The sequence below is a fragment of the Leucoraja erinacea genome, chromosome 33 (assembly GCF_028641065.1).
Source record: "Leucoraja erinacea ecotype New England chromosome 33, Leri_hhj_1, whole genome shotgun sequence".
NCBI lineage: Eukaryota > Metazoa > Chordata > Chondrichthyes > Rajiformes > Rajidae > Leucoraja > Leucoraja erinaceus.
Window position 1 is genome coordinate 12,907,334 of NC_073409.1, and position 23,217 is coordinate 12,930,550.

At 38.5% G+C, this 23,217-nt stretch overlaps 1 protein-coding gene across 1 annotated transcript in view; it reads left to right on the forward strand.

Annotated features, from left to right (window-relative positions):
* LOC129712501 (CTD small phosphatase-like protein 2) overlaps positions 1–17,351 on the forward strand; it is a 54,462-nt gene extending 37,111 nt beyond the window's left edge. The window contains exons 8-15 of the mRNA XM_055660966.1: positions 392–414; positions 2,985–3,143; positions 3,624–3,710; positions 4,617–4,679; positions 5,429–5,508; positions 6,924–7,050; positions 13,184–13,279; positions 15,089–17,351. Coding sequence (XP_055516941.1) covers positions 392–414; positions 2,985–3,143; positions 3,624–3,710; positions 4,617–4,679; positions 5,429–5,508; positions 6,924–7,050; positions 13,184–13,279; positions 15,089–15,154 — 701 coding nt within the window. The 3' untranslated portion in view covers positions 15,155–17,351. The remainder of the gene's footprint in view (positions 1–391; positions 415–2,984; positions 3,144–3,623; positions 3,711–4,616; positions 4,680–5,428; positions 5,509–6,923; positions 7,051–13,183; positions 13,280–15,088) is intronic.
* The last annotated feature ends 5,866 nt before the right edge of the window (positions 17,352–23,217 follow it).

The window sequence follows — 23,217 nt, forward strand, 5'->3', positions numbered from 1 at the left end:
TCTATGGAATTATTTAAGGTTGTTACAAATAGCATAGGCAAGGCAAACCAGTATTGGATGAAGAAGGCACACACATTAAGATTCAAGTGTGTGGTGCTTGATCATGTGTACTAGCATGGATTGAGAGTTGGCTAATAGCACAAAAAATGAGTATATTTTATGTTGAGAGGCTATGGTGTATGTGTGCAGACTACCCTGGTCGTATAGCTTTTTGAAAGAGAAAAATGAGGGTAAGGGTGTGGAGGGAGGGAGGAGCAGTGCCTGAATGTTAAAGTATATGTCAGAGTAAGGTGTTATGATCATTTCCTTAAACTAGGTAGTTATATAAAGCACGTGGTCTTCTGTTTTCAGCCATCTTTGCATTGTTTACTCTTTATTTAAACATTTTTAGCACCAGAATTGAAAATAACTACTGCAAAAATCCCTTAAATATAATATTTTGCTACAAAGAATAAAGTTTTGTTGAAGAGTTAGTTGCTAGGGCAATAAAACGCATTTTAGAATATAGAAAGTGATACGGCACCTAAACCACCATGTTTGGCATTGAGTTCCAGATTTGATTGACTGTGCAAAATAAAGCTTTCCTTCAAAATCAGTGGTTTGCCAGGTTGCGACATAACCTTCCAACTTTTACATTCTATGCCTCAATCAATGAAGGCAAGCATCACCCTCTTTCAGGGTACTTTGGAAGGTCACTCTGTTCATCAACATTTCATAGCAACCTGCCATTTACATCTGACCCCTATCTGGCCTCCCTAAATATATCACTTCACACTTGTTGGGATTAAATTCCACCCGCTGAAGTTTAGCTCAATTTTCCATCTAATCTTTATGATGCTGTGGCCTTAAACACCGTTTTTCACTATCCATAATACCACCACCAATTATGATTATTAAAGATTACTGTGAAGCCAGGGATTCTGTGATCAGATCATGATCTAATTGAGTTGCAGAACAGAAATTGAATAGGCTCTTCCTGTTCTTATGTTTCCTTGTACTGAAAAGCCAGATTTTTTTTAAGCGCCCCTTGAAAACTGGTTATATATTGGTCAGAGCATCAGATTGAGCAGTTGGTGTTTAAGACTATGATGTCTTTTGGGCTGTGAATCCATGGAATTTTTTACCTAGAGAGATGTGAATGTTCGGTCAGCATACATTAGGGGAGGGATTGATTTTTGGTGCTATTATGGAGATTTAATCAGAAAATTTAGTTGTGGTTCCAGACCGCAGAGTTTATCGAATGGCAGAGCGTGCAGCATATATTTTTTATAATCTTGCCCATAAATTTTACCATAAGTTTTAATATAAATTGGTAACTACAACCTACCATTCTGTTTACCGTAAATTATTTTGCATTCAATGAAATAAGAATTAGAGATGAGGTGCTGCTATCTAGTGGTCAGTTTATGTAATTTTAAAACTTTAAAAAGTAATTCTTATTCTAGACTAAGATATAAAAAAGGTCTGAAGTGTTGTGACCCGACCCTTTTTTCCCCCCTGACTCTTGGTCTGGAGAAGGGTCTCGACCTGAACGTCGCCCATTCCTTATCTCCAGAGATGCTGCCTGAGTTACTCCAGCATTTTGTGTCTGTTCTGACCTGAAATGTCACATATTCCTTTTCTCCAGAAATACTGCCTGACCCGCTGTTTCTCCAGCATTTTGTGTCTATCTTTGATGTAAACCTGCATTTGCAGTTCCTTCTTACACAAAAAGTCATTATAATTGGTTAGCATTGCTTTGTGATTTAACACCAAAAACATGGCTTAAACACCACAAAGTGTGCCACCTAAATGCACTTTAAAATAAATAAATAGAAGCAGATGTAGGCCACATGGTCCTTTGAGTTTGCGGCATTCTCTGTAGGATTGTGGTTCTTCATGGGTTTTTTTCATTGCAGTCTTGAATATGCTCAATGGTTGAGTTTCTGCTATGTTCTGTGGAGGAGAATTCTACAGCTATACAACCAAATGTCAAGAAATGTCTTCTTATCAGTGCTAATGCATGTCCCCTTACCCAAGGTCAGGAGACCCTAGGATCTGTCCTATCAATCCTCCTCAGAATGTTGTTTGCTTCAATATGATCATCTCTCATTCCATTGGTGTAGGTCTGCCTTGCTCTATCTCTCTTCATTGGACAAACAGCATCTTGTTTGGATAGTGAATTAAAAATCTTTCTAAAAACTCATCTAATTTCATCTTCTATTTTCTTTAACAGTCCAAGCATTTGTAGTAATTCTTGGTTGAATGTTGACTCCTAGATTCCTACTAATTGTCCTTACATTTTAGGTTGCTTGGAAGTTCACACAAGCTGATTCGAGTGAGTGACTCTTGCCCTCTGCCTGGACAAAATTTCTGTACTGCTCAATTATTCCTAAAGATTGAAATTATTTATTACAAGGAGATTTTTTTTTTGGCTCTTTGATGTTTACAGGGACCATTCATCCTCAGTTATCAAAAAACATGTCTATTGAACTGATGACTTCCTTTCAAAAATCTTAAAATTAATATTTGGTCCCTGTGGAATATTTTGTGGGTATTGTCCATAACACTGCCATGAGAGCCACGACTATATTGACTACATGGGCATAGTAGCATTTGCAGGATTCTGAAATGTATGTTTAAACATGAGAGGAAATAGGTTGCAGGGAAATGTGATTGAATAGGACTCTTGTGATTGCTATGCGAGCCAGCAGACCTAATGGGCCAAATGGCAGCCTTCTACATCAGAAGAAAAATAGACATATTCTAACAGTGTATGAATCAATTTTGTTCATTGAGAGTGAGGTGATGCTAGCTAATGTGTTCAGACAGTCACATCACTGACCGCACAGAATTTTACAATTATGGTAAAACTTGATGTCAATCTTGAGCTGTTTATTCACTATTCATTGTTTGCGGTATAAATATGTCGTAAGTGCTCTAGTGCTTTGAAACCAATCAATAAATTAAATGCTGTGCCATTTAGCTAAATTGCTGAATAGTGATTGCTATTACCATGCCTTTTAGCCATTTGTTTTTGCCTTTTTGATAGTTATTTCTTCATCAAGCATGTGCCACCATTAACAGAAGAACAGCTCAGTCGAAAACCAGCTCTGCCACTTAAAACCAGAAGTACACCTGAATTCTCTTTGGTTCTAGACTTGGTGAGAGAAACTATGCTTTAAAGTGTATGTATGAAATAATATGCTTTGAAATATTTACATATTATATGTATGTTGTGTTGCATATTCCATATATAAAGTAAAAATAACTGAAACAAGCTGATGCTTTCAGTTTGTAAGGGATAACAAACTATATTTTGTAAACCAGCTTCTGCAGTTCCTTATTTCTACTAACAAAATGTAGTATTGATCTTCAAATTAACTTTCATTTTATTTTTCTTCTTGCATATGAGATTAATGAATTTGTTTATGAAAAGTAAACATAGGGAAGGAATGGTTAGTTGATGCAAGTAGAACTATTTATTTTCAACTAACAGATTCCTGAAAAATAGTGATTTGTATTTTTTTTTCAATTTGCTTTGTATAAAATTATTACAGCTTGCTATTTGTTAAAATGTCAGTTCAATTTTTGCATTCCCTTACTGGTGTTTTGTGATACTTGGAAATCTTTTATCTTGGCAGGATGAGACCTTGGTGCACTGCAGTCTCAATGAACTGGATGATGCAGCACTTACTTTTCCTGTCCTTTTCCAGGACGTGATTTACCAGGTAAGACTACCTTGTCATGAATTTTGGGAAATACTGGACCACACTTCATTCTTTATGATCACATTTCGACTGCAAAACTGTCTGAAAATTCTTGTCAAGCATCTCGGGACAGATAATTCATTTCATTGGATGGACCTGAACATATCTTTCAAATGCTAAAGATGTAATCCCGATCTACTTTGTTGCAGCCCTTGCACTTTTTAAATCTGCACTTTCTCCGTAGCTGTAACACAATATTCTGTACTTGCTTTCTTTTCTCCTTTTGCACTACCTATTGCAATCATGTGTGATATGATTGTGCTCATCTAAGGTATGTTTGGCAGGGTAGCATGTGCAAAACAATGTTTTCCACTGTATCTCGTTACACATTACATTAATAAACCAATACCAGTACCATATATTGCCAGCCAGCCTTTGGGACGTGCTGTGAAGATTCTGAAGAGGTTTCACATAAATAATGATAACATAGATCCAAATAAGTCATTGTTTCAGGTAATATAGAGAGGTCTGAGAGGAGGGAAGAAAATGTCTATAAATGTTTCTTTTTTAAATTAAGCTGTTGGAAAAACTGAAATATAAACAAGGAATACGAGAAACTTAACAGGTCCGTTGTCAGCTCCCCTTTTTAACAAACAGCTGCTGTTGAGAGTCTAACTGCTTCTGTACACAAGGTTCTGTTTCCAGTAAATTATTTTCCAAAATTATTTTAAAGTAAAATAATTGAGTTAAATACCTCTTGCTTCATTCTCTTTCCCTTGCATCCCTCATCCTGCATCAAAATATTCTTGAGAACTTTCTAAAAATGATTTAATTGGTACCTATATTCCTCATGTTCCTTTGGAACTTGGCATGTATTTCCTTGTGATTTTATAAATTGCAGTGTCTTTTCCACACTTTGTGTCCCAGGTTTACGTACGGTTGAGACCTTACTTCCGTGAATTCCTGGAAAGAATGTCCCAAATTTACGAGGTGAGTTTGAACGTAGATTTGTACAGTTGTGAACAGCTGGATTTAATTTAATATCACCTCAAAACATTCTGACAACAGCTTTTCTTAATTTTCAAGCTTAGCTACAAATGTTGCACTATAAAACTGAGCAAAGTATTTCCAGCAGAATGTATGTTTTAATCATGCAAAGCAGACACATTAGAGCTCAATTCTTTCTCCTCCCATCTACATTTGGTTTGTTCAAAGTTGGTTATTGTTCGCTTTGAAGCAGCCATTTAAGATGTTGCATGTGCGGTAGATGTGATTTGATGTTTGCTTGGTATTATCCTGACCCAAGAAATACAATTGGAAGTTCTAGTTTTAAGAACAAAAGGTGCCTGTATTTTAAGGAACATGATAGAAATGCTCTGTGGGTGATGCACTAACTGCAGAAAAGGGTTTCAGAACCATGAAAGTCTCATCATAATTGGAAATATGAAGTGAGCTTTATCCCTGATATGAAGGGGCGCTTGGGTTGGAAGATAGGAACGGCAAACGGGGCGCTAATGCAAGGTGAAAGTTGGCAATGTGACAATTGAAAGAGGCTCCTGATGAGATGTAAATCAAAATAGCAGCAGCAAAATTTGAATTTGTTGAATCCAGTTGGTGGAAAGATCTGTATTAATCCTAAAGCGTATTTTGTGCATCATTGAAGCATTAGATACCAACTGCTTAGATTATGGAAAATTGTACATTAACGCTTGTTTAATCTTTCCCTAATTTATCTGCAGATTATTCTGTTCACTGCCTCCAAGAAAGTCTATGCAGATAAATTGCTGAATATTCTGGATCCTAAGAAGCAGCTAGTCAGGTAAGTTCCATGCAATGGTCATGCTCTAATTGAGGTTCTATGCAATGGTCATGCTCTAATTGAGAAAGAGTGAAAGCAATGTGAGCCAATATGTGTTCCTGCCCTTGACCTCTCGCAGTTACTTTATTCAAAGATGTGGACATCACTGATAAGGCCAGAATTCGTAGTCTATCCCAAAATGTCCCTTTTACTAATCCATTTCAAGAGGCAGTTGAGAATTGCTGCAGACACAAACAAGCAAATTAAAGAGAATGGATTTTTAAAGACAATCCTATCATTTCATTTATTTTTTATTTAATTAACTGAATTAGATTATCCTTTTGTAGGATTTGAATTTGTGTCTCTGCATCTTTAGTCCAGGTCTCTGGGTTGCCAGTGGAGTTACATGATCACTCTGCTGCATGACCGGGTCTCATTCTGTTGCCTGCCGGCTGGTATAGAGGATCATGTAGGATAAAATGTCCACTTCCACCTGTCCTTCCATTTGGAAAAAATAGTTGGCCCTGTTATGCTTCCCCCACCCCATTTTTAGATTTTAAAATTATATTGCATTTGAATGTACAGAAAGAAAGATTGTGTACATTTACTGCGTTTCACCACCCCAAACCGTGAGGAGCCTTTTAGCCCATTAATTATGTAACAACAGATTTGTGTAGAGCAAAATTGATACATTGGAATTTCAAAGTTTATTTCATCTGATAATATTTAAGGTGGTAGATGTTGCTTGAAGGGCTGGAAGAACGTCCTTTGAAAAATGTCAATGGATCTTTGAAATCCACAGGTAGAAAGTGTTTCAATTTAATGTCTCCATTGCAACACCCTGTGCATTCACCACTAAAAAAAAGTGCTCACAAAGGATCTTAATCCATAATCTTTCAAATGTGAGAATGCTGACACCAACGGCTATCATGAATTACAGTGTCTTTTCCACACTTTGTGTCCCAGGTTTATGTACGTCTAAGCCAGAGAATAAAATTGTAATATGATTCTAATGGAAAATTTCTTATGCAATCTTGCCTGTTTCAGTACTGTATTTTCTGATCCTGTGTGTGGTGCAATCTATTGGTACTATTTTATATATTATCACCTGGATTCTGTGATCATATACAATTTCTTGCACACAAAATATTTTGTGTTTTAAGAGCTGATGCTATATTACTAATATTGATTTTTTCTTAACATACATTTAAGTTTATGGTGTATTTGATTTTTTGTAATTGGCTTGTAACTGCCAATATACTTGCAACACTCCATACCTTGGACATTCAATTTTGTGTTCCTTTTTAAAATACCAGTTCATTCAAGATTTAAATTTTTTTTTAATTTAGATCTTTTAAATTAAAATGTTTCAAATCTAATCCAGCCTGCATTTTCATGCTAGTTTTGTTATTGTGCAATGTTTTTTTTCCATCTAGGCACAGGCTATTCCGCGAGCATTGTGTGTGTGTGCAGGGAAATTACATAAAAGATTTGAATATCCTCGGAAGGGATCTTTCAAAAACAATCATTATTGACAACTCTCCGCAAGCCTTTGCATACCAGGTTAGTTCAGGAATTATCCAATGGAGTACAAGGATAAGAGAAGAGCCAGAGAGTTTAGTATTGTGCTGTTTTTGGTTTTGCTTGATGGAAATTAAATCAAAATGCATTTGCTTGCAGCATAAATCAAATGATCGCCTCAATAGAATGGAAATAGAATGTAGTTGGGGTTATGTGCATAGTTTAAAGATTATGTTGGGCGGGACGGATTAATCCAAATGTTTGAATCAAAATCTCATCACGGGAGCTGATTTCAGTTAATCTGGAGTAAACAAATATAAGAAAGAATATTAGATTGTTATTAGATTATCATAAAATCCCATCTGATTCATTAATGTATCTTGGGGGAAAAAATTGTCTATCCTTGCTCTGCTTGTATTATATGTGATTTCAGATCAATGTAATTGACTGAACAATACCGGGCTGGCTGATTAGGTGAAGGAATGATAAAGGAAACAGGCCATCGTAGATGTTTGTTAGCTGAAACCAAAAGCTAGTGCGACTTGGTGTGGGAGGGATAGAGAGAGGGGGAATGCCGGGGCTACTTGAAGTTATATACAAGTTATATACAAGGAATCTATTAGGCTGCTGTGAACCTATTTGCATGCAGTATCTCTAATTAGAAATAAAAGCACTTTCCTTAACCTACAGAAGATATGTAAAAATGGAGGAAGAAAGACTGGAGTAAAGAGAATACCCCCAAATATTTCTTATCTTGAATACAATAGAAAAAGGAAAATAGCCATTTACATGCTGAAGATGACTTTGACTGCCACCAAAATGTATTATTTTAAGTGTTAGTTTATGGATAATAATAATTGTTTCATGTTTATTTGCATTTTCCCAAATTAGTTTTGGGGCATCATTTTGCTTGCTTAATTCAGTTTTTTTAGTTTAGTTTAGAGATACAAATTATGTAGCCATATTTCCAATTAACATTCATGGGCCAGTTATTGTGTTTATTGAAAAATAAAATAAAACACCACTCAACTGTGCTTATGAAATTATCACCTTTAAGTCATCAGTGTTGTAAAATATCTATTCCAGGTCTAACCTAACCCCCAATGGGAAGAACATTTAAAGGATGAACTTATAAAGGTGTTCAGAGTTATGGAGTTATAAGATAAACATAGCAAATATATTTCAACTTGCAGGCAGGACCAGTAATAGTGGCCAGATCTGAGTTATTCATAAATTCAAAGGGGAATTGAAATGTATTTATTCAAAGAATAAATAACATGCAGCTCATTTCCACAGGGAATAGTTGAGGTGAATAACGGAGATGCATTTCAGTGGAAGCTGTATAAACACGTTGTGGGGAAAAGAATAAGGGGATATGGTATAAAATCATAAAATATTGACATTTCTCAGCAGGTCTGTAAAGAAAGAGATAGGGTTTACATCTCAGGTAGACAGTCTTTCAAAGGCCCCAAGGAAAGCTAAATGAAACGTGTTTTGACTTACAGAGAGGGAGTAGGGGCTACAGAGTTACAGATTAGCGACCAAGACACCAGTCTGCCCTGGGACTGGATCTAATGTAGATCCCTTGGTTAAGATCACACGTTCAAACATCTTTGGCCCAGCACTTTTTTCTCAGACTTTCTTGTCACAATGATGCTCCTCACTTCCAGTGGAGCTAAGCAACCTACATTTCATCCACTCTAGAAACAAGCTCACCAAAATCGAGTTCTCAAGCTTCAGTACCCAGATGAAGTGCGACGCAAAGGTCGACACAAAACTCCAAAAAACATGGACTGTTTCCCATATCTCCGCAGCCACCGTGCATTGATGAAGAAATTTACCATTGTCTTCAGTGCACCAGCACAGCTTTTAGTAATTTGTGGCCAAAGATCAAGACCTCACATTTGGCTCAATACTTATGGTCCACTGGGCAGCAGTGAAACCTGCCCATCTGTACTCTGCTGAGACCAGGATGGGTGAATGGTGGTGAACATCTTTTGGAAGAAGGGGCTTTCAAGAATATATCCCATCTTCAACGATGACAGGGCACAGCATGTGATTGCCAAAGAGGAACCAGAAACTTTTGTAAACATGTTCATCGAGAAGTGCCATTTTACTTTACTCCTGAGGTGCGCAGCTACTTCAGCTACTTGTCCAGCTACTTCAGTTCGTTCCATGTGATATCAAAGATCAGCTGAGAATACTAGATACAGAAAAGCCTACTGGACCAGACAACATACCAGCTAGAGCACTGAATAGCTTTACTACAGAACTATCTGAAACTGTAAACAGTTGTTCCAAAACAGTTACAATACGAATCTACCCGGAAATTTGTCCAGGCAGGTCTTTCGACAAAAAGAAAGACAATTCCAATCTTACTCACTACTGCCAACCTCTGTCATCAGCACGTCGATGATACCATGGGCAACATTGCCAACTCACCAATAACCTGCTTAGAGATACCCATTAAATGGTCACAGGATCATTCAGTTCCAGATCTCTTCGCAAACATGGTGCAAAGAGCTGAAATACAGATCTTGTGTGAGAGAAAATGCCCTTAAAATCAAGCACTGTCCAAGAGTTGCATGAAGATGCACTGATAAAGCAGAAGTGAATGGGCATCAAAGGAAAAACACTTCAATGGCTTGTGTTATATCTTGCACAAAGGAAGATTGTTGTGGTTATTGGTGGAAAATCGGCCCAATCCCAGGATTTCACTGCAGGAGCTTCTCGGGACAATGTCCTGGGCTCAAACACCTTCTGCTGCTTCATCAATGACCTTCCTTCCATCCTATGGTCAGATGTTGGGCTGCTCATTCATGGTCTATCTTCAATTCTATTCACAATTCTACAGCCAATGAAGCATTTCTTGCAGCAAGACTGAGATGACATTTGGGCATGGGCTCATGGGCAAGTAATAAATGTGCCAGTCAATGTCCATCACCAGCAATAGAGAATCTTACCACTTCAGAGGCATTACCATTGCTGAGTTCCCTCCATTGTTATCCCAGAGATTACCATTGAGCAAATCTCTGTGGGATCAACCACATAAACACTATGGCCACAAGGGAAGGTCAGATGCTGAGTATCCTGCAAGTGTATCACCTTCTACCAACCTATCCAACATGGCACCTGTTCATAAGTGGTGACTCTCAAGTTTAAGCTCCTCTTGCTTCTTACATTTGACCCATCAGCCACAGAACTGCAGTGAAAACAAGTCATCCTTGATCCTGATGGACTATCAATGGAAAAGAACAAGAAGAAAATCAAGTGGTGGTGGTATTGCTTGAGAGAGTGTTGGAAGCCTGTACTTTACAGCTGATCTGTCTGGAAGGTCTGTAAATAGAAGACAAATGAAAACAGAAGAATACAAAACATTGGATCTGTAAGGTACAAACCTTTGCAAATGCTGAAAATTTGAAACAAAGCCGAGCATGCTGCAACTACTCAGCAAGTCGGGCAATGTCTATGGAGTGAGAAAATGGCAATTAACGTATATTGATGGCCTTTCATAAAATCTATTCAGAGGGAAATATATTCCTCTGAATGGATATGTAGAAAAATGTAAAAACAGCAGGGGTATCTGCATGGCTAATCTTTTTTTAACTTCCTCAACTTTGACTAGTATTTCCTTAGCGCAAGAATGTGAGAGGGATATCCAAGAAGGTTTCCGGAAACAGTATTTGGATCATTCAACTAGACGAGGGATCATATTGGACCTTATATTGGGAAATGATCCTGATCAAGTGACTGGTGTGGGATAATAATGAGGAATCATCTGGAATCTGAGGGAAAGCACTAAATTGAGACAGGGTAAATTATAACATTATAAAACAGGAGCTTGGGAGAGTAAATTGGGAGCAGCAGTTATTGGGTAAATTCACACCTGACATGTGGGAGTTGTTTAATGGGCAGCTTATCAGAGACCAACATTTTTCATTAAGGAGGAGGGACAAAGATGGCAAGGTAATGGAACCTTTGTTGTTGAGAGGGGTTGTAAATTTGGTCCAAACAAAAGAAGCATCTAAGTTTTAAGAAATCAGGCAGAGCCATTGAGGATTACAAAGAAAACAGGAAAGAACTCAAGCAGGGAATATTAAACAGAATCCCAAGTAATTTTATGCCTTGGGATTCTTGTTATTTATATAAGGGTGTCAAAGGTTATGGGGAGAAGACATGAGAATGGGGTTGAGAGGGAAAGATAGATCGGCCGTGATTGAAGGGCGGAGCAAACTCAATAGGCCGAATGGCCGAATTCCGCTCCTAGGATTTATGAATTTATGAGAATTGCAGAAAATATATCAGTTGTAATTGAACGCTTTGTCACCTATGACACAGAGGAAGGAACAGTTAGGGAAAAGGGATGATCCTTGCAGAGTACATATATGGAAGATGTTGCATTCCGAATAGATATGGATCTTGAGAAATTGGGAGAATTGAACTGAGTCCTTAAGAGAAGCAGAATGTGAGGAGATTTAGCGAAGATATTAGGAGTCTGAGCATGCAATTGATATTGAGTGCTCTGAGAACCCATTTTCTGAGATGACGATAGAAAAATCAGGAACTAGAACAAAAAAGTCATGTATGTGGATCATCTGAAAATGATAAGGTGAAAATTGCAACAAAGATGATGAAACTGGTGTTCTGATTGAGAGCCTAAAGCTACCTGTACAGTCATCAGTGTGCTAGAGAAAGCGAGAGAGAGAGAGATTGAAAAGGGATAAATTAAGGACTGGTCCACAAATCCCACAAAAAGAGACAGATATAGCTCAAACCCATGCAGGTTCTCAGAAGTAAGTGGTGTTAAAGGAGAAGTTGTTCAATGTCAGAACAAGTTCAGCCACTTTGGGCCTCACTGTGTTTGTAGAAAAAGCAAAGGAAGTGGGATAGAGAAAATTGATATCTGGTGAAAATAATCCATTGGAGACTTGAAAACTGAAAAGCCAAAGTAGATGGTATCTGAGGTGATATTGAAATAAATCAAAAAATACTAATAAGGAGAAATAAGGAGAAAGAATTGAAAGGAATAAGTAAAAGGAATAAGTTCTAAATAACTGAAAGGAATAAGTTCTGTAAGACTAAACAGGCGACTAAATCAATGAGTCTACCAGGATCATCCTGCTTGTTGATCTTGAAGAAGAAAGAATTGGGCTATGCGTGGTTGGGACTATGATGTTGAAGACTGTACAGGGAAGAAAGATCTCCAGAAGAAATTAGGTCTGTGATTGGGGAAACAGTAACAATGGGGGATGTTCTCAAGGGTTTAGATAAAGTGAATTATGAGGAAGCTTGGTGGAATATAACATTGACTTGACATGTTGTCAAGCTGGAAAGGGTACAGAGAAGATTTACAAGGATGTTGCCAGGACTAGAGGGTCTGAGCTATAAGCAGAGGTTGAGTAGGCTGAGACTCTATTCCTTGGAGTAAGAAGATGAGGGGTGATCTTATAGAGGTGTATAAGATCATGAGAGGAATAGATCAGGTAGATGCACAGTGTCTCTTGCCCAGACTAGGTGAATTGAGGATCAGAGGACATAGGTTTAAGATGAAGGGGAAGAGATTTAATGGGAATCTGAGGGTAACTTTTTCACACCAAGGGTGGTGGGTATATGGAACAAGCTGCCAGAGGAAGTAGTTGAGGCTGGGATTAGCCAAGCATTTAAGAAGCAGTTAGACAGGTACATGGATAGGACAGGTTTGGAGGGATATGGACCAAATGCTGACAGGTGGGGCTCGTGTAGCTGGGACATGGTGGCCGGTGTGTGCAAGTTGGGCTGAAGGGCCTGTTTCCTCGTTGTGTCACTCTATGACTCTAATGACCATTTTGGCCAAAGGCCTAATTTTTTCCCGATATTTTGTGTGATCAGTATCTGCGAGAAAAGGAAACTGGGCCATTTGTATTTGCTCTTAGTGTTACGTCGGGTGGTCTTCCTAATTTAGGAAAGATGTTACATGGAGGAAAATTGAATAGAGTATCCTTAAACTAATGTCACTTCAGTATTTACTGGATTTTGGTATTTAATGTTGTGATTGTTTATATGGGCATGGGTATACTCCCTGACTTCCCCAATTTGAAGTTTACTTGGTGAGAACATAGGAAAGTGTGATACAGCAGCTTTTGCTGTAGCTTTGTTTATGCCATTGTAAAATATACCTTCAATCCTTTTCTATCAGCTATCCAATGGAATTCCAATTGAAAGCTGGTTCATGGATAAGAATGACATGGAGCTTTTGAAACTGATTCCGTTTCTAGAGAAACTAGTAGAGCTGGTAAGTTATAATGGCTTTTATTAAATAGTGTATTAAAGAGTAGTTCCTCCAGGTTCTTGTGGGAAGGTTCCCCATTTATTGCCTGATTTTTCTAACTAACTGATCTAAGATGGCTGGTAATTGAGCACTTATAATGAATGACAAGGATATTTCCATAATCACCATTCATAATTTATATCTGGTCACCCCTGGGAGAAATTGCATGTTGGGATATCTGAGGGCAGCTCTGGAATTAATGTAGCTTTCAGGCAGGCAAATAATATATCTGTAGTTTTATAAGGATGTAACAAGGCGAATTGGTAAGGGAGAGCCATTGGATGTGGTGTATCTGGACTTTCAAAAAGCCTTTGACAAGGTCCCACACAAGAGCTGAGCGTGCAAAATTAGAGCACATGGTATGGGGGGGGGGGGGGGGGGTAGGGGTACTGACATAGATAGAGAACTGGTTGGCAGACAGGAAGCAAAGAATAGGAATTAACTGGTCCTTTTCAGAATAGCAGGCAGTGACTAGTGGGATACCGCAAGGCTCAATGCTGGGACCTCAGCAATTTACTATATATATATATATAGGAATTTAAATGTAGCATCTCCAAGTTTGCTGACGTCACAAAGCTAGGTGGCAGTGTGAGCTGCGAGGAGGATGATACGAGGCTACAGGGTGAGGGATAGGTTGGGTGAGTGGGCAGATGCAGTATAATGTGGATAAATGTGAGGTTATCCACTTTGGTGGCAAGAACAGGAAGGCAGATTATTATCCTGAATGGTGTCAGATTAGGACAGATTAAGACCTGCGTGTGCTTGTACATCAGTCACTGAAAGTAAGCATGCAGGTACAGCAGGCAGTGAAGAAAGCTAATGGTATGTTGGCCTTCATTGCAAGATGATTTGAGTGTAGGAGCAAGGAGGTCCTACCCCAGTTGTACAAGGCCCTGGTGAGACCGCACCTGGAGTATTGTGTGCAATTTTGGTCTCATAATTTGAGGAAGGACATATTTGCCATTGAGGGAGTGCATTCCCGGGTTGGTGGGACATATGATGAAAGAATGGGTCGACTGGGCTTGAATTCACTGGATGAGAGGGGATCTTATAGAAACATATAAAATTCTTAAAGGATTGGACAGTCTAGATGCAGGAACAATGTTCCCGATGTTGGGGGAGTCCAGAACCAGGGGTCACAGTTTAAGAATAAGGGGTAGGCCATTTAGGACTGAGATGAGGAAAAACCTTTTCACCCAGAGAGTTGTGAATCTGTGGAATTCTCTGCCACAGAAGGCAGTGGAGGCAAATTCGCTGGATGTTTGCAAGTGAGAGTTAGGTTTAGCTCTTAGGGTTAAAGGAATCAAGGGATATGGGGGAAAAGCAGGAACGGGGTACTGATTTTGGATGATCAGCCATGATCATATTGAATTACTGTGCTGGCTCAAAGGGCCGAATGGCCTACTCGTGCACCAAGTTTCTATGCTTCTATATAAAATAGAGAAAAAGAATTACTATTAAATGTATTTAAGTCCAGGCATTTGGCAAGTCTTATATATAGAAATAAGATGTTAAATTTACTTATTATACCAGATGTGCTTATTTGAACATCACAGAGTCATTCCCTCAGCTGCACAGTTTGATCAATGGATAGCGCTTCTATAGATATTCATATCTGTGCTTAAAACAGCTTGAACGCACTTTGAAGAAAATTGCACAAACTGCTTCCCGACACACACTGTGGTAACACCACTGGAGATTTCACTGGGTGCTAATGAACCATCAGAACCAAATTTAAATTGAGCTCACTTTTCTAATATACTTCTCTCTCAGAATGAAGATGTTCGACCCCACATCAGAGAGAAATTTCGTTTGCATGATTTGCTCCCTCCGGATTAAGAACATGTGGCCAACACCATCTCTGAAGGGGGCGGAGAAATCAAAAGCAGGACCCTTTGGACTACAAGACATTGCCATTACTGTTGAAATTTGCATTTTTGTACCTCGTCTTGCTTTTCTTGTCTTGGACACCCACAATTAACCAAGGGGTTGCAGGGAGTGAACTCGGTCTCAAAGATTTAAGATGGTTTGGAACAGGAAAGGATATTGCAGGGTTTAAAAACAAAACAAAATAAGAAACGGTATATGCAGTTAAAAAATCTGAACGTGCAGATCCCGATAGCACATGTACAGCACGCAATAGATATTCTGTTGTCCTGTTTAATGTGCTTCTAAAGACAGTTTGCTGGTAACAAGTGTGAAATGCTGTGGTCTGTTGCAATACATGTTGATGAGACTTTGACTGTATCAGCTATCAATAGTTGGCACTTTCCTTTGTGACACAAAACTAACACCGTTAGTACTTCTGTTAAATGTATTTCTGTTTTTGCCACCAGCATTTTGCTTAACTTGTATTATCACAGGTTTACATAGGAGGAGAATGCTGACTCTATATTTCCTCTGGGTGGTGCTTTTTAAAGTGATCTTTACCCACTTTTTAAAGTGCAGGTCTCATTTCAACAGGAATGGCCAGTATATTATAAAAGATACAAAAAAATTATGGTTCAGGTTTTAGGCTTTTATGTTTTCCTAGTATATGAAATAATATCCAATTATAAAAGCATTCCTTTTAACTATAATGTAATGTAGAATGCCTCCCGCCTCCATGACCACCTCCAATTCCCAAACAAGAAAGAATCATATCTAATTTGAATCACCACCTTCCTGCTTTGACAGGCTGTGAAGTAATGTATATTTGTTAAAATAAAATGATAAATCTATAGGTTAGTCAAAATAAATCATTTTCGTAACATACGTTTATTTATATTAATTAAAGAACAGAAATTTTCACCCACAGTAGCTGTGATCTGTTAAGAGAAAGGGTGAGCGTACAAAGGGAGAGACATGATACAGATATTCTAACTTTACAAACTTAATTTTAAATTCATAAATTGTACAGTCTTCACCTGGACGAGGCAGAGGGAAGAATGGGAAATGGGCTGGAAAGAAGTAGGGGGGAAATTATTGCAGGTGATCAAATCTAACAGGTGCAGGACTCAATGTCTAATCAGCTTTTTATATCCACTGTCACAATACTTCACCTGCCATCATTTGGATAAATGTGGTGGAAGCATGATCAGTGGTGGCAGGAAGATGGCAGTGTGAGCCAAACAGAGACTGTTCTGACTGCTCTCTCCCCTTTCTCTCCCTCTTGTTGCCATTCTTCCCAAAAGTAAATCAGATTGTTATTCCCGTTTTTAAAAAAAATTGTCTCCTCTCTCCCAATCCTACCCCTGGCTTACTTTTTCCACGGTATTGTTTACTCGAAGGAGCATTGCATGAATTGCCTCTAGACTGCATTAATAAGCCACAGGCATCGCCATGGACTCATTTTCTAAGGAAACTGGAAAAAAGCAGCACTTTTTATTACGGAGAGGAGCTAGGTGCATTTCCTTAGAACTGTAGAAGATTGTTCAGGACGAGGTGTGTGGTAGCAAAGGTGAGCAGCACATGAATGAGGATGGCAGTTAAATTTTTTTATGTATATTACCAATTTACTTGTACAAAACTTTCTTGTACAAAACTACATGCAGCTTCATTTAAAAAAAATCCTTAAAGTAAGGAGAAATCTTTTTAAAGAAAGCGGTTTAATTTTTGTATTTTTGATTTTATGAAAGGCATGAGTTATGTCTACTTTTTCAGTGTATTAATGAAGATTTTAACTTTTCATCAGGTTGAGCGTTTTTCTTACTATTATCTATTGTGTATGTAGTTAGCACATTGTGACACTGAAATGTTAAAATCTAGCATGTAGAAATAAGCCTGTTTTTTGTGGGGAGGAAGAAAAACCCTTTTATCCATTAAATATTTTAATCATGGCAGGTTTTTCTGCAGAAAATAATTTGAAAAGCGTTTGCATTTCAGAGAAATACTGATTTTGTATTTAAAGAAAGGTATTTTGCTTGCAGGAATCTATTTACTACAGATTCACTTTAATGATAACCTTTGAGATGTATTTAAATACCGTAGGGCATCTGGGCATCTTTCTTTATGCTGTTTGTCATTTTGTCTTTATTGAAATAAAAAATGTACAGTACATTACTTTTACAAATGTTACAAACATTTTGAAATGTTGCAAATTCTGCGTCAAGTAATCCAAACCTAATCCCTCTACTTAGGCCCTCTCGTCATCAGCCTGTATCTTCCTCTGTCAAAATAATTTGATTTTCTTTCAAAAGATTAATGATCACCGCCTCAGCTTTTCTGTAACAAAAAAAAATGCTCCAACTGTGTTTTGCACTTGATGCCTTAATTTACCAAAAGCAGTAAGATTATAATGATATTTATATTTGGGTTAAAGCAAGGAGTCAACACAAGATAAAAACCTTATTTTCATCAGGAGAGAACAGTGAATGTGCCTCCTGTACATTCTTCTCACTTTTTTTTAAAGAGGTTCTGTTTTCAGTAGAAGCAATTCTCAAAAATATAGATAATATTGTTATATGGGCAACTTCTTCAATTCTCTCTCAATCTTTACATGCCCGAGAATTCAGAAGGCTGGGGTTATTTGAACAAAGTTTTTTAGGATGTTAAGGGTAACTGGTAGGAAACTAGGACTTGTGAGACGTCTAAAAAAATAGGTCCAGGCCTCTCAAGGTTGAAGTTAGGAAATATTTCTATACATTTTAAAATGGCAGTTGCTTTTCTTCATTTATTAATTCATAAATTGAGGCTAAGAATTCTGTTCACCAAAGGTAATAGAGCACAGTGTCCAAATGTGGGTTTATGGGGTTTTGTCACTGATTGTCCATGATCTCATCAAACAGGAACAAAAACTCGAGGTACTTACTGGCAGCTACTTGTTCTAGTGGATCTGTGTTCCAGTTGTAGTGCCAACTGTATTTAGTTTGCAGCTAAATCAGATAGCACATCTCATAGTGTGATCTTGTTCACTGTCAATTTAGCTGATCAGGGCTGGTGGTGGTAGAAGTCATTGCAATGCTTCAATTTTGCCCTCCCTCATCAGTTGATGAAATGGTCAAAGTAGAGTCATAGAGAGAAACAATATGGAAATATCACCCCACCATCTATGGTGCCCTTCAACCATCCATTTACACTGACCCTACATTCATCCCATTTTTATTCTCCCCACATTCTTATCAGTTCCCATCATATTCTACTTACTCACTGTGGAAAATTTACAGTGGTCAACTAACCTACCAACTTGCAAGTCCTTAGGATGTGAGAGGAAACTAGAACACCCAGAAAAACGTACACAGCACAGGGAGAACATAAATTCCACACAGGCAGCACCCGAGGTCAGGATGAAACCGCGGCTATTCTGCTGCCAGCAGTGTCACAGTGCACTCCGTCTCTACTCCCCACCAGCCACCAACTTCAACTAGAATTGGATGCATCTGGATTTTTTTGAGGGCTGTGATTAATTCCACTACTGTCAGTGTTCAACCATTTGATGCTCTGCTCTGCTTAATGACCACCTGGCAGAGGTATCAGGTCTTCTCTGTGTTCATGCAAGTGTTTGGATTGTACTTGGATCCTGCTGAAATCAGACTTCAACTTGCTGGTTTACATATTGTCATGAAATGAATCATGTAGGCTGCACATGAAAGCACCCTGTCTATCATTTTCACACTGGATCTTCTCCTGTCTCTGAATATTGATCCTCTGCCATCATATTACCTGACATGGTAATCATACAAGCCAGGTGGAGTCCCTGGACATTGAAAAAATGTTCTGTTTGAATTACAGAGAATGTGCAGTTTTGAAACTGGCTCTGCTGGCAAACTCATGCTAATATTCTCCCAACCCACTTCATCAGAGCCTATCAATGTTCCTTTCTACTCGGTTCCCCCTTAAACTGCCATTACCGCAACCACTCCCTGGGGGATTGGTTTCCACATTCCCACCACTGTCTCGGCAAATAAGTATGACGTGAATTCATTTGTTAGTTTATATTTCTGGGAGCTTGATTTTTGTGTGGAAACGTCTGAATACGTTTTTTTGAAGCATTTTGTGACCATCCTTCAGCCTTCGTTTCCATGAGAAAATTACCCCAAGCTGTTCAGCATTTTGTGATTGTTATAACATTAGCAGAATGAGTTCTTGACCTTGGGCTGCGGCCTGTCACCACAGCTTCACAGACGCTCTTCAAAAGGATTGGTAGGTGCCTTCCCCTCCTGCCCCCCACCCCCCCCCTCTCCCCCTCCAAACAGTTAAGAAACCTGCATGCTGTAAATGAACCGGGGTGAACATTCGGCAGAAAATCTCAGCTCACATATTTGTTAGGGGATAGGAGGAGGCCATTCTACCCTCAGGTCCATGCTGCACAGAGCCATTCACCTTTTCTTATCCTGCAGGCCTGCAAACAGCGTTATATCATGAGCTTCCACTTCCCTCTCAAAAACCTGTTTTTAACAATCAATACAAGCAGTAAGTTCCAACCCAGAAGCTCACTTGATCTTTTAAAAAGATACTTCCCGAGCATTTTCCCAGTAATCCTTACCTTCTAATGGGAACAGCTTCTCGTTATTTATACTGTTTGGAACCATCATTATCTCAAGTCTCCTCTCAATGTTCTCTATTCAAAGCTCTCCCAATATTTGATTAGGAGAAGGTGCCCATAGAGATGAGGAATTGTTTCATCAGCATAGAGGAGATCAGGGTCTAGGTGGTGGATGGAAGTGAGAAGGTATGCGGGTATCTCAATTTGAAAAATTGATAGTGAAGATTATGTACACTAATAAATGACCTGATGTAATAACATCTGGTGTCTCTGTCATGTCAAAGAGCAGGACTGCCAGGATAGCTGGCAATGGAGATAGCCTGCAGGCTTACATGTACTTAGGCAAGATAATGTGAGGATTGAAACGCATGAAGGGTCAACACCTTTATATTAATATAGGTCTAAAGTAAACTTGAAAGTGAAGCCCATTGTTTAGATTGCACTGCCTTTATTTGACACTCCGGAACTTGTGAAAGGATTGTTTCTCTACCTTTTGTATATTGGTTAATTCTAATGCCACTGTCTCCATTTTGGAATCTTAACATTTTCTGCATTTCTCCAAAGTCATATCTGACCAAGTTTATATTCCTTTAACTTTCCGCACCTGTAAAATTGGCTATAAATGTTAGACTGCTACAGTCTGAAATTAGCATCATTGACTTTGTGCTAGTTTATTTTTGGTAGTAACATGGGAAAATGTGAATATAAAATCTGGAATAAGAAAAGATCAATCAACTCTATTGATGTGGACTGCAACTTGTACCAATCAAGGTTGAATGACCATAGGCAAACCTCATAGCTTTCTGAACAATTATCTCACATTGGAGTAATCAAACAATGCTCATGATGAGCAATGTTTGCTTTTGTTACTATTGAAAAGTATATACAATCAATAAATTTTTTAATGAAATGTTTTTGCTTCTTGCATTGTGTTTTTCATTTTATTTTGATTGTTACCTATCTTTAAGGCTTCACTCCCTCGAGATTTAAAGCACTTCGTTTCAATGGGTAACACAACTATGAACCGTTATGTTGTGTGTTCAGGTATCAAGAAATAAATGTTGGGGCTCTGACAAAGTCTGCTGTCTCGAAAGGATGTTAAAGGTTTCAATGCACTATATTGAAGAAGAAGAACAAGAGGGGTTTCATCCAACCTGCTGGCAGTAGTCAGAATTGTTAAACGAGTCATTCTCATTCTACACTGAAAGCAGTTTCTGCACAAATTGGCTCCTGTATTTTCTAAATTAACTCTTTTTGACTGCCTTAAAAGTATTTGATTGGCTGTAAATTGATTTGAGGTGTCCTGAGGGTGTTGATGATACAAGAGACACGCACATCTTTTAGTTTAATTCCAATGAAGATGGAATTCAGGAAACTTGATTGAGCCATACAAAGCTATGTACTTGGGTAATAAAGTAATTTCAATGTGCTGTTGGGATTCTGGTGGTTGTATGTTTTTGGTTACCTATTTCCTTTCATAGGCCTATCTAGTGGAATAAAATGAACCATTATCAGCCTTGGGATTGAAGATAACTCTCCTTACAATGGATTGTGAGGTGACTGATGAGCCTATGTGAGACCCATCAACAGTTGCATCCCAAGGATACTGGGTAGGTACAGGTAATTTAGGATTGAAAATGGGGATTATTTCCATCCCAAGAAAGAAGAATCCGAAATTCTGTACCACAAGGGATGCCCAATCACTAATTGTATTAATCTGTCAATTAACAGAAAAGGTTATTGAGGTCAAAAATGGCCAAGTACAGTGGTTGATGCTCCTCCTTGATTTATCTTGCAGTTGCACAGAGACAATTATGCCTGTTGTGTCTTCAAACAGGCGTCAGTTAATGTAACCTTCTCACTACTCCATAAACCCAGGAGTTGGCTATGTGGAGGTTGCACATTCTCCCTGTTACTCAATGGGTTTTCTTCAACTTCTTTGCTTACTTCCTGCATCCCAAAGACATGCTGATTGTTAATTAGTTACGGTAAATTACATCTTAATGTACATTTTTTTTTTTTTAATTAAGGGGAATTAATAGAATGTGGAAAGAATAAGTAGGGTTACAGGGAGGTAAGAAGAAGGAAAATGGGACAAATAGAATTGCCGTCTGTCAGCAGGCATGGATCCAATGGGCTGAATGGATCCATGAATGTGCTGGATAATGCACACCCCATAGCAAATACTCTGATGTAATGTTTATTTGTTCCCACACAAACGTAGTGTCGGCAATGGCTCTCAATCTGTAGGACTCTTGCCCATGAGTGGGTGGTGTATAGAATCAAATCGAACTCCATAAATTCTCAAATTATAGAGAGCCATCTCCCAGTAACAATCCTTTCATGCTGCCGATAGACCTTGAGCACAAGTTGTGAATCATCGGCTCGTTTCAATTGGACACAGTTCTCGGACAGTTTAGTCTTTACCCCTTTGAGTCAGTCCTTTCCATCACATCACGATCTCCTGTGCAGGTCGGGAGAATTTAATAGGTGTAAATGTATTTGTTTGTTTTCTATTGGCACAAAATTGTTGGAACATTTTAATTACCAGTGACTTAACTATCCTCCCAACTCATCGAATTACATGTCAAATGTGACAAATCACTGTTTAATATTTCACGTAGTTTCTTTTCTGTCACCTGATAACCTGGGGTTTATAAAGCTTAAATGGCATGAAGAGACACTCAACTTCAAAATCATTTTTACATAATGTTAAAATTGTAATAGATATACAGCATGGAAACAGGGCCTTCGACCCACCTAGTCCACCCAGCCTTCCGTCACCCGTCAACACTAGTACAATGTTATCCCACTGCCTACACATTAGGGGCAATTTTACAGAGGCCAATTAATCTACAAACCCATGTCCTCCCGAGATGCTGCCTGACCTGCTGAATTACGCCAGAACTTTGTGTCTCTTTTTCCATCTATATTTTTGTCCAAGTCATTTCTCTATCACAAACCACTGATGTTTCAACATTGATCCTTGCGAAACACCACTGGACCTCTGGCCAGAATAACACTCTTCCACCACTTCTCTCTGATATGGGTAGGCCGGTTCTGAATCCATACCATTAAGTCACTGTGGATCCCATGCATCTTCTGCATCAGCGTACCATGAGGGACTTTATCAAATGCCTTACCAAAGTTCATGCAAATAACATCCATTGCCCTACCCTCATCAATCACCTTTGTCACCTGTAGGACATGGCCCTTTTCATTCACATTATCTTTAGATTACTGAGCTCCCACTCACAGAAGTAGTTTACCAGCAAAGTTTATATACTTATTCTCACAACTTCATTATTTAAGCCTTGGTAGAGTGAGGGACGAGATATGGACGGGAAATGTAAAGTTTAATACACTGACAATGACAATTAAAATTGAATCTGAATAAGACTGAACCAAGGTCGGACGTAATGGTGGCGAGACAGCGAAT